This window comes from Gopherus evgoodei, chromosome 3 (assembly GCF_007399415.2).
Source record: "Gopherus evgoodei ecotype Sinaloan lineage chromosome 3, rGopEvg1_v1.p, whole genome shotgun sequence".
In the NCBI taxonomy this organism is placed as follows: Eukaryota; Metazoa; Chordata; order Testudines; family Testudinidae; genus Gopherus; species Gopherus evgoodei.
Window position 1 is genome coordinate 5,689,724 of NC_044324.1, and position 11,634 is coordinate 5,701,357.

Genomic DNA, 11,634 nt, shown 5'->3' on the forward strand with positions numbered 1-11,634 from the left:
AGAGCTGGAGGTGATGGGGAGTCCAGGGCTGGAATGGGGCAGGGGGGTCTGTGTGTTGGGAGTGAGGAGCACCAGCAGAGCTGGAGGTGATGGGGGGTCCAGGGCTGGAATGGGGAGGTCTGTGTGTTGGGGGTGAGGAGCACCAGCAGAGCTGGAGGTGATGGGGGGTCCAGGGCTGGAATGGGGTGGGGGGGTCTGTGTGTTGGGAGTGAGGAGCACTAGCAGAGCTGGAGGTGATGGGGGGTCCAGGGCTGGAATGGGGCGGGGGGGTCTGTGTGTTGGGAGTGAGGAGCACCAGCAGAGCTGGAGGTGATGGGGGGTCCAGGGCTGGAATGGGGCGGGGGGTCTGTGTGTTGGGAGTGAGGAGCACCAGCAGAGCTGGAGGTGATGGGGGGTCCAGGGCTGGAATGGGGCGGGGGGGTCTGTGTGTTGAGAGTGAGGAGCACCAGCAGAGCTGGAGGTGATGGGGGGGTCCAGGGCTGGAATGGGGCGGGGGGGTCTGTGTGTTGGGAGTGAGGAGCACCAGCAGAGCTGGAGGTGATGGGAGGTCTGGGGATGGAATGGGGCAGGGGGGTCTGTGTGTTGGGAGTGAGGAGCACCAGCAGAGCTGGAGGTGACAGGGGGCCCAGGGCAGGAGTGGCAGGGAATGTGGGGCATTGGCAGTGCTGGGGGGAGTGCAGGAGCCCAGGGCTGGGGTGGTAGGAGGCTGTGAGTGAGGAGAGTGGCATGTGTGGGTGGAGGTTGGTTGCTGTGGGTTCGGTTAAGGAGACTGGGGGGTTCCCAGGAGAAGGGGTCCCTGGAAACGTTGCTGCCCCCTCTGCCCAGCGGGCACCCTCGGGCTCTGCCCCGATGCCCCTCCGGCCCCTTGCCCAGAGCCGTGGCTGCTGTACCTTTAAGAGGAGCCTGGCCCGGAGGGGAGGGAAGGGGGGTCTGAGGATCCCTGGAGGGAGAGCAGCACAGCACCCTGTGTCTCCCAGAGCACAGCCCTCAGGAGCCAGCCGGGCAGCATGGCCATTGGCGAGGTAAGGGCTGCCCGCCTCGCCCTCACCCCAGCACCCAGCGGGCAGCTGAGCCCTGGCTATGGGGCACCTGGGACGTTTGGGAGAACTTCTCTGTACTCCTTGCCCATCCGTCCGTCCATGTCCACCCACTTGTGTCCATCTGTCCGTATCCACCCATCCGTCCGTCCATGTCCACCCCACCCGTCCATCCATACCCACCCACCTGTCTGTGTCCATTCATCTGTCCATATCCACCCACCAGCCTGTGTCCCTGTCCGACCGTCCATATCCACCCACCCATCCGTGTCCATCCATCTGTCCATATCCACCCACATCCATCCGTCCATATCCACCCACCCGTGTCTGTCTGTCCACCCATACCCACCCACCCGTGTCCGTCCAACCATATCCACCCACCTGTGTCCATCCCTCCGTCCAGATCCACCCACCAGCCCGTGTCTCTGTTGTGCGTCCGTCCATATCCACCCACCTGTCCGTATCCATCCATCTGTCCATATCCACCCACCCGTGTCTGTCTGTCCACCCATATCCACCCACCTGTGTCCATCCATCTGTCCATATCCACCCACCTGCCCTGTGACCTGCCCTCCCAGCAGTGTCCCCTCTGCAGCCATGGTTCCAGCCCCCCCGCCTGTTGCCATGGGACCAGACACCCCCAAATCTGTTGCCATGGTTCCCCCCCACCTGGTTGCTGACCGTCTCCCCCCCCCCCAGGAGCTGCGGAGCCGGCGGTTCTGGCGCTCCTTGCTGGCGGAGGCGGCTGCCACCCTGATCTTCGTCTGGCTGGTGCTGGGGGCCTCGTGCCCCGGCGGCCCTGGGCGCGTCACAGCCCCCCCCCGCCCTGCAGCCGGCTCTGACGGCCGGGCTGGCGGCCGTGGGGCTGGCTCACTGCTTCGGCGAGGTCAGCGGGGCCCAGGCCAACCCGGCCCTCACCCTGGCCTTGCTCTGCACCCACAAGCTGGACGCCCTGCGCGGAGCCGCCTACGTCCTGGCCCAGTGCCTGGGCGCCGTCCTGGCCTCGGCCGCCGTCTACCTGGCACTGCCCGCTACAGCCGCCAGCCACCTCGTCACCAGGGTGAGTGTCTGAGCCGGGTCGCAGGGGCCCCTGCCCCAGCTGCCCCTTGGGCCCTGGGCTCTCCGGCTCCTGGCGTCTGTCTGGGGCCCCTGGGCATTGGGGGAGCTGGGTAACCGGGCCCTGGGTGGGCCTGACAGACACGTGTGCCCTGGCTACTGGTACAGGGTGCACCTGCCTTCCGGGGGGACAGCACTGCGGCCCCGGCCCCCCCATTGGCAGTGCTGCCCCACCCCCCATTCGTAGTGCCATCCTGAACCCCCAGCGCACAATTGGCAGTGCTGCCCCAGCCCCCCACTGGCAGGGCTGCCTCAGCCCCATTGGCAGTGCCACCCTGAACCCCCAGCACCCCAATGGCAGTGCCACCCTGAACCCCCAGCACCCCAATGGCAGTGCCACCCTGACCCCCAATTGTAGTATCGCACCCCGGCCCTGTGGGCAGGGCCACCTGTCAGACTCCCACCTTCCCATGCCCGGGAAGCAGGGATCCCGCCTTGACTGGAGCCTGGATTTGACCCCCCTTCACTGTCCCCCCCAGCCCAGTGGGGACCCCCTCAGACCTCTCGCTCCTGGGTCACCAACACAGCCCCTGATGCCCCCAGGGGTGAACGCCCAACGGCCCACATGGCCTGAGGGCTGGGCCGGGGCCAGGTGTCAGCTGCCGTCTTGTCCCCGGTGCAGGTGAGCAGCGAGGGCAACGCTGGGCAGGCGCTCGCCATGGAGACCTTCTCCACCTTCCAGCTGGTCTTCACCATCTTCGCCGTGGAGGACCAGCGGCGCCGGGGGGCGGGCGAGCCGGGCGGCCTGGCCATCGGCTTCTCCGTGACGGCCGGAGCACTGGCCGCGGTAAGAGACGCCCCCACCCCAAGGGAGGGCACGGCTGGGCTGGCGGGGTCCCCGGGGGCAAAGGAGCCCTGGGGCCGGCTGCCCTCCCCCCGGGCCAGGCTCTGGGGGGCTGTTCCCCATCCGCCGGCCCAGGCTCTATGGCTCCATGGGGCCGACTCCCCCCACGCCCGCACAATGTCCACTCACCCCCCTCCCCGTCTCTGCAGGGGACGTTCTCCGGGGGCAGCATGAACCCAGCCAGATCACTGGGCCCGGCCGTCCTGACGGGCATCTGGGACCACCACTGGGTGAGCTAGGCTGGGGCGCGTGTGGGGGGCACAGCAGGGCGCTGGGTCTGGCCCAGCCAGCAAAGACCATGTTGGGTCCATGACCTGGAGCTGAGCATCCTGCAGTGGGCGTGGCGGGGGGGCGATCCTGAGCACATGTCCCTCCCCCACCAGGTGTATGGGATCTTGCTGGTCACCTGCCTGACCTGCCCTATCTTCTCCTGCCCCCCCGGTGTATGGGATCTCACTGGGCCCTGTCTGACCCTTGTTCCCCCCCATCCCCTGGTGAACGGGGTCTCACTGGGCCCTGTCTGACCCCTATTCCCCCCCCCGGTGTACGGGGTCTCGCTGGGCCCTGTCTGACTCCTGTCCTCCCCCCCCAGGTGTACTGGATCGGCCCCTCACTGGGCGCGGTGCTGGCCGGCCTCTCCTACGAGTTCCTCTTCGCCTCCAGCGCCTCCCGGGAGAAGCTGGTCGCCTGCCTGACCTGCCGGGACATTGACATAGTGGAGACGGCCAGCATGTCCCGCTCCTCCCTCTCCACTGCCCCCCAGGATGCCACCCGGGCCAAGCCACCCCCCAAGGGGGAGCAGCGCTGAGTGGGTTTGGCCTCCCCTACCCCGTCCTGCCCCCCCAAGGACCCTCCAGCCTCCATGAACCATCCCCTCCTGTTGTGATCCAGCCCACCCTCGCCCTCCTGCTAGCCCCACTGAGCAACCCCCACCCCTAGTGCTGCTCCAGCTCCGGTGCCAGCTGCACCCAGCATACACTGGTGGGGGCAGGGGACGGGCAAGACCAGGGCCACTTTGGATCAGAACTCGCCACAGCTCAGTCCTGGGGCTCAGGGAAACAGGGCCACCACTTTTGGACAGAGCGTAGCCTGTGCCCAGAGCTGGGGGCTGGGAGCCAGGACTCCTGGGTTCTATCTCTGGTTTAGGGAGGGGAGTGGGGTCTAGTGGTTAGAGTGGGGGGGACTGGGCACCAGGACTCCTGGGTTCTATCTCTGGTTTAGGGAGGGGAGTGGTATCTAGTGGTTAGAGCAGGGTAAGGCTGGCACTGTCCATGCCCACAGCCCTGATGCTGGCTGGGAGCCCGAGGGCTCCTCTGACTGTTGATAATTATTGGTTTGCTCCCAGGCTGGCAGCAGCGGGTGGCGTAGCCCAGCCTGGTTCACTGCAGGGCGCTGGGCCCTCCACGTCCCTGTGCCATTGCTATTCCCACACTCCAGACGGGGGCCCCAAAGCAGCTGGGGCCAGGGCTGGGTGCTGCGCTGCAGCATCTGCAGCCTGATCAGTGGGTGCCACACGGAACCCACAGTCACTGAGATCAAGGGCAAAATTGCCTCTGGCTTCATGCCCCCCCCCCACCTTGCAAGCTAGGTTTGCTCATAGGTCTGGACTCTCCCCTGCCCCACAGACACACGCCACCCTGGCTACAGGCTCTCGCACGCGGCCCCCCCAGGTTACTGCTGATCGCACCCAGAACAAGCCAGCGGCACCACTTGGGAGCGGGGTCCCCCCACTCTGGCTGCAGCCGGCTGCTTGTTCTCTGGAGCGACCTGCTCCATGTGTGATCCATGGGGCACAGGGCTTGGCAGGCTGGCAGGCCAAGGCAGAGCGGGGTCCAGTGCCTGGCAGCTGAAGCTGGAGGGAATGAACCGTCGGGACGGACCGGTATTGCCCGGATGGGCCGGGTTCATTTAACGGGGGGCTGGCAGGGAAAACAAGCAGGCTCGAGATACCCCACGTCTCAGCAACCCCTGGGGCAGGAAGAGGGCCGGGAACACAGGAGGGCAGAGGGGCCGAGGCAAGGGCTGGAACGGCCATGTCGCTCGGGGGAATCCGGCTGGCACCCGCCGAGCTGGGTGGCCGAACGAGCGGCATAGCAGGATCTGAGGGATGCGCCCCGTCGGTGGGTTTAACCCCCTTCCCCCCCACATGCTGCCCCGATTAAAGCCGGCTTTGAGTGAACTGCTGCCTGGTCACTGTGTGTCAGGGCCCGGAGAGCCGTGGGGGCCGGGCCCAGCTGGACCTGCCAGGGAAGCAGGATGGATCCGCCAGGGGCCGTAGCCCCAGGGCCCAGTCTGTGAGTGGGAGAATTGGGAGTTCCGCTGTGGGGTTGGGGTAAAGGCGTGAGGGCAGACGCTGGGGGGGGGCAGAGGGGTAACTATCCCTGCAACCATGACAACCGTCTCTGGGGAGTCTTCACTCCGCGCTGGCACTGGAGCAGGGGCCAAAGGGTTAGAGCAGGGGATGCTGGGAACTAGGACTCCTGGGTTCTGTCCCCAGGAACGAGAGGGGAGCAGCGCTAGTGGGTTAGAGCAGGGGGGCTGGGAGCCAGGACTCCTGGGTTCTGGTCCTGGCTCTGCCACAGACTTGCTGTGTGTGACCTTGGGCAAGTCACTTTGCTAGTCTATGCACCTCGGTTTCCCCAGCTATAAATCAGGGAGATCAGCCCTGGGGGGGGGGCGGTTGTGGGTGCATAAAGCTTTTGAGGGGTGTACAGCACCAATCACAAATAGCGCCTCCCGCAGGCTCCCCCTCCTGAATTTGAGAGTCAGACCCTGAACTAAAGCAGAGCAGCTGTGAGTGAGGGCAGGTTGCTTCCCATCCCCCCCCGGGTCCGAAAGCTGAGGCCCGGCCGGGCGCTCGGTGGGTGCTGAGCAAAGCAAACCCATTATCATGGCCACTTGCAGGCCTGGCAGATTCTCGCCCGCCTGCCCAATGGGGCTGCCGCAGCTAATCCCCAGCAGCTTGGGGGAATTAGCTCCCGTTAAGCCAGCGCTGAGTAAACCTTCCTAGCAAACAACTGGGCCCATTGAATGGGCTGCAAAGTGCTGGAGAGACAAAATCCCAGGGAGGGAAAGCAAGCGGGGAGGGGCACATCACGGGCCTGATCCTGCAGCCCCCAGGGGACTGATCCAGGGGTGCTTTCAGATGGGAATGGGGTTTGACCTCCGTGCCTCCAGCTCGGGGTGGGGATCCCGGCAGTGGCATGGGTTGGGCTCAGGCCTAACCCTGGCCCCTCCGCTCAGGGTAACCTCCATCACCCGGTTCCTTGCCAGAACCCCACCCTGACAGTACTGAGGGCGCTGGGCATCTCAGGGGTGCAGAGAGCCCGCCCAGCTCACACTAGCACAGAGGTCACCAGCACAGGGATCGCCAGGGCAGGGCAGGGGCAGCCCTGGGGGGTTTGTCACCCAGGGCCAAGAGAAAAAAATCTCCCCAATTTGATCCCTGCCAGATGCTGATGTGGTGCCCCCAGACTGGCGTGGGGCCGCAGGGTGCAAGAAGGGCGGGCAGCACGGCATGGGTGGGAGGAATGGGGGATGTAGATGGGGAGTGAGGGGAATCAGCAGAGCTGGGGGGAGCCTGGCAGTGCCTGGGGGCTGGGGGCACTGGCTGAGGTGCATGGGGAAGCCTGCCCCCACCCACTGCCCCATGCCCCAGTCTGGGCAGCTGTTCTCCTGCTCTGGCAGCATTTCTGCCAGGTGGCCACAAGGAGCCAGCATGGCAGGAGACGGGGCCTGACCCAGGGCTGAGTCGTTCTGGTGTCCTGAGGGGCTCGGATTCCCCGGGATGAGGCCAGAAGAACCCCCCCATGGGCTGGTGGTTCCCCAGAAATACCATGGAGGATCCATGCTGCTCCAGAGAACCCAGCCCCCCTCGGCCCATTACGGGCCCATAACGCCCCCTTTGCCTGGCATCTACCTCCCCCTCCACTTTGCTGAGTCCCCAAGGGCTGGACGCCAGGGACAAGGAGTCCCTGATTTCCCCCACAGGATAGAAGAGGTGACTTGGGGGGCAGCTCTGTCTGTCCCTCCCAGACAGTCCTGCGCGGTGTCCTGAGCTCTGCCTGTTCTTTGGGTGGCGGGGAGTGGCTGAATCTGGGTTGGCGGGACAGGAGGCCTCTTCCTGGGGTGGGGGCAGAGCAGGGGTTCCTGAAAGTCGTTGCCACGGGGGTCACCCCCCCAACTCCCGCTGCCCCCGAGTCCCTTCCACATCCTGTCCCTCCCTCTTGGCATCAGCCAGGGCGGGGAGGGGGAGCCTTTATACAGCCAAGCGCAGCCCATCCCTGCTGCAGGCAATGAAGGGGTTAAGAGTCCCAGTCCCGAATCCCACCTCCTGGGCTGGACCAAGGGCCCCATATAAACCCCCCAGCCTGGGCGTCCCCCGTAGAAAGGAGCCGGAGCCGGCGGGGGCAGTGAGTTTGCAGGCGCCTGGCCCAGCCTGCGCCCCCCCATGCCCCCCGCCATGTGGGAGGTGCGCTCCCCCTCCTTCTGGAGGGCCGTCTTCGCCGAGTTCTTCGCCACCATGATCTACGTCTTCTTCGGGCTGGGGGCCTCGCTGCGCTGGGGGGTCGGGCCCCTCAACGTGCTGCAGGTGGCCCTGGCCTTCGGCCTGGCCGCGGCCACCCTGGTGCAGGTGCTGGGCCATGTCAGCGGGGCCCACGTCAACCCGGCCGTCACCTTCGCCTTCCTGGTGGGCGCCCAGCTCTCCCTGCTCCGCGCCACCTTCTACATGGTGGCCCAGGTGCTGGGCGGGGTGGCCGGGGCGGCCGTGCTGTATGGGCTGACGCCGGCCGCCATCCGCGGCAACCTGGCACTCAACACGGTAACCTGGAGGGGACTGGGGGGTGCTGGGATGCCTCTTGGCAGGGGGGCTCAGGGGCCCCTGGGATGAGGGGGTTCAGCACTCCCATGGGGGCAGGGTTGGACTGGGATTGGACCAGGAGACAGGCTGGGAAAGGACCCCACAGTGGGGACAAGGGGGACCCCAGATCCTGGGGGGCAAGGGTCCTGTTCTCCCAATGCCCCCATGAATAGATGGTTGGTTTATGGGGCTCCGACCCAACCCCCTGCCCCATCTCCGGTGACACGGGGACCAGAGCAGTGAGTCGCTCTCCATGCTGGGCACAGCCGTCGTTCCCAACCCCGTCCGCACCTGGGGCTGCCTGCGCCCGGAGCCGTGGGCCCCGCGTGGGAGGAATGAGCACCCAGGCCCCTCCGTGCCATATTGCCCCCCACAGCTGCCAATGCTGGAGTCTGTGAAAGGGCCTGTCCTAGGGGGATGCAGCAGCATCAGGACTCCTGGGTCCTCTCTCTGGCTCAGGGAGGGCAGTGGGATGTAATGGCTAGAGCGGGGGGAAGAGTGGGGGCTAGGTGTCAGGACTCCTGGGTCCCCTCCCTCCCTAGCTCAGGAAGGGGAGCCTAGTGGTGAGGGTGGAGGGGCGGTTCTCAAGGCAGGGAGTGATTTGGGGGTCCCAGGGCAGAGTGATGTGAGGGTCCATGCTACGGGGCAGAAAGGATCCCTGAGGGCAGGGAGATCTGCCTCCCAAAGCCGGCTTTGTGCCCCTGGGTTTATCTTCCCAGCCAGGCGAGACCCACCAGTCCCGTGCCGGGGCATCCAGACAGCCTGAGGGCTGTGCCAGGAGCTGAGCGCATGGGGCTTGGGCCCCCAAGCCCAGCAGTGGGGCCACCGCAGCCATGCACAGGGAAACTGACAGGCAGGAAGACAGCGGAGTAACGCTGCCCCGATAGCTGGACTGCCGTCACACCCGTAGGGATCCCGAGCCCGGCGTCACAGGGCCTAGAGTCTCTCCTTACTCCAGAGCAGCCAGGAGCCACACTAGTGCCGCGACGGGGATGGAATCACGCCACTGTCCCTGTGCGCCTAAGTTTCCCCGGGAGCCAAACCCTTCCTCTTCTGCTCCCAGCGCCAGCAGCCGGAGCACGGACCTGCCTGCAGTTTTCAGCAGCTCTCCCAGTAGCTCTAGGCAAACAGCAGATCCCCGCTGATCAGACGCTGTTCCCACCCAGGGAGACTGCAAAGCGGCTCAGTCCCCCGGCCAGGGTGCACTGTGTCTGGCACCAGACAGAGCGGCTTATTCATGGCTGGGCGGGCGGTTGTGGCTGCCTGGGAGAGTCCTGTCCTCCACTGACTTCATGTACAGTTGTATGGGTGTGTGTGAGAGGGAGAAAGACACTCCTATGCTGCCCTTTTCTGGATCTGCAGTGGAATTGCTCTGCCGTGTGTCCTAGCCCCTGTGCAGCTGACCGGTAGTGGAGATTCCCCTTAGCACCGCTGTGTCTCTGGGGAGCCCTGTGTGGCCCGTGGCATTCAGCGGAGTGGTGCCGGAGAAGTGGATTTGTCACTAGACCCTTCCCCCCCCACCACCAATGCCCCTCTAAAGGCTGGGCCGGTGTGGGCCTCTGGGAGCTATTTTCACCTATGGGGCCTGCGCCCCCAGGTGTCGCTGCAGGCTGTGGAGAGTCATAACAGCAACGCAGCCCCCGGCTCGATGTGCTCAGCTGAGGGGGTGGGGTGTGGATCTGATATTCCCAGCCCAGTGGCAGCCAGAGTCTCCAGCCCCGGGAGGGCGAGTCTGCTCAGCAGCGCCCCTTGCAGACTGGGGATTGCTGGGGGGCTGGAATCGCAGCGGTGGGGGGGCTGCTATCACCCCCTCTCCTGACAGGGTCTGCAGCTTTGGGACAGGGGGTGCAGGAAACCTGGCCAGGTGTGGGCTAAGGGAGCTGCTGCAGGGAGGGCCCGATACTGGCCAGGGACATTCGATGGGGAGCTGGAAGCAGGGGTGACCCTGGGGAGGTTGCCCCCCCAGTGCTGGGATGGGTGCTGCTGATCCCATCTGGATCCCTCTCTCTGTGTGTCCCCACTGCAGATCCACCCCGGCGTGACCCTGGCCCAGGCCACCACTGTGGAGATCTTCCTGACGCTGCAGTTCGTCCTCTGCTTCTTTGCCACATACGACGAGCGGCACAACGGGCGCGTGGGCTCGGTGGCGTTGGCCATCGGCTTCTCCCTCGCCCTGGGACACCTCTTCGGGGTAACGCCTCATGGGATCTCCCCGCCCGAGACCTGGGGCCCTGCTCCCTGGATAGGCAGGTCCTAGTAGGCTGGGCCCAGCCTGGGCTCATCCCAGGCGCTGGCTGCAGAGCGGAGACCCCCCCAACCCAGCCCTGGAGGGCTCCAGGCATTATGTAAATTTGCATATGGACGACCATGCCTGGTCGCCTTTGCATAAACCTTTCCCCGTCACCCACCGCCCCTCTATGGCTGGGGGGTCAGGGCAGGGGCTATGCTGGGTCTCCCTGGCAGCGGGGTCTCTGGGGTGCCAGATGCACCATAGAGACCCTGGAGTGGGGGGTAGAAATGGCTGTGACTATCGAGAGGTGGGCTACAGCACTTCCCAGGGACAGGGGGGGGGAGCCCTGGGCATAGCACCCAAAGTGACCTAACAAACCCTGCAGCTGGGGACCCCAACCCCCTCCCATGGGTGCTCTACTCCCCTGCCCCCACCCTTGGGCCAGCCAGCGCTGTGGGATGGGTGGGTCTGGGATCTCGGGGGAACCTCACCTTCCTGCTGCCACTCTTGCAGATGTACTACACGGGAGCCGGCATGAACCCTGCGCGGTCCTTCGCCCCCGCCGCCATCACCCGCAACTTCTCCAACCACTGGGTAAGGAGGGGTGCGCAGTCTCTGCAGCCACCTTGCTTTGGGACCAAACCAGCCATCCCAAGATGTCCCATCCCCATTTCAGTGCTGGGTGGAATGATCTTTGTATAAACAGCTGCCATGTCCCTCCCCAGAGGGAGCTGCATTTCAGTGTGCTGTGCTGCCTCCTGCTGGATGGACTGAGAACAGCTCAGGCCTGTGTCTTGGGTCTCATCACTGCAGGTCAAGTGGCTTTTCAGAGTGATATGCTCTCCCCTAACTCCCACTGCCATGAATTTCAGGGATGAAACAAGACTGGGAGATCCAAGGGGGCTGCTCCAGGGGGCAGGGGGCTACAGAGGAAGGGGGCAGAGAGAAATCTAGGGCAACAGGGAGGCTCCCACAGCAGCGGGGTTGGGGGTGTATGAAGGGACAGGAGATTGAAGCAGGGGGTGGCGGGGCAGGTTGTTCACGGATGGACGAAACCCCCGATCATGGCTCTGCATAACTCCCGTGCCCCTTGTGCCTCCTCCCCCAGGTGTACTGGGTAGGGCCCATCCTAGGGGCCACCCTGGCCGGCCTCCTCTACGACTTTGTCCTCTGCCCCCGCATGCGGGGCCTGGCCGAGCGGCTGGCCATCCTGAAAGGCGAGCAGGTGGCGGAAGGGCAGGCCCCCCCGGAGCCCCCTGAGGAGCCTATGGAGCTGAAAACGCAGGCGCTATAAAGAGGAGCCCGGGCAGCGCCCCCAGACACACCGCGCCCCCGGGGCGGGGATGGAACCAGTGGCAAAGCCTGGCCCAGTATCCGGACTGTAGTTCTGACTGGCCGGTAGGAATCACAGCGGAGGGGAGACGGAAGGGACCGAATATGCTGTGCTCGCTTACGGACAGCGAGGGGGGGCCGGGGGACCCCGGGGGGGGAGGGGAGCCGGTATTCTTTGTTGTTGTTTTTTTTTATTTAATTCTTTCTTCTTTTT

At 65.3% G+C, this 11,634-nt stretch overlaps 2 protein-coding genes across 2 annotated transcripts; both read left to right on the top strand.

Annotated features, from left to right (window-relative positions):
• Positions 1-3,151: 3,151 nt before the first annotated feature.
• LOC115647842 (aquaporin-5-like) lies at positions 3,152-4,001 on the top strand. The gene is made up of 2 exons (XM_030554678.1): positions 3,152-3,227; positions 3,590-4,001. The coding sequence occupies exons 1-2, from the start codon at positions 3,168-3,170 to the stop codon at positions 3,803-3,805; spliced, it is 276 nt and encodes a 91-aa protein (XP_030410538.1). The 5' UTR covers positions 3,152-3,167; the 3' UTR covers positions 3,806-4,001.
• Positions 4,002-7,459: 3,458 nt separating this feature from the next.
• Positions 7,460-11,382, top strand: LOC115647838 (lens fiber major intrinsic protein-like). Its single transcript, XM_030554673.1, has 4 exons — positions 7,460-7,819; positions 9,885-10,049; positions 10,602-10,682; positions 11,197-11,382. The coding sequence occupies exons 1-4, from the start codon at positions 7,460-7,462 to the stop codon at positions 11,380-11,382; spliced, it is 792 nt and encodes a 263-aa protein (XP_030410533.1).
• Positions 11,383-11,634: the final 252 nt, after the last annotated feature.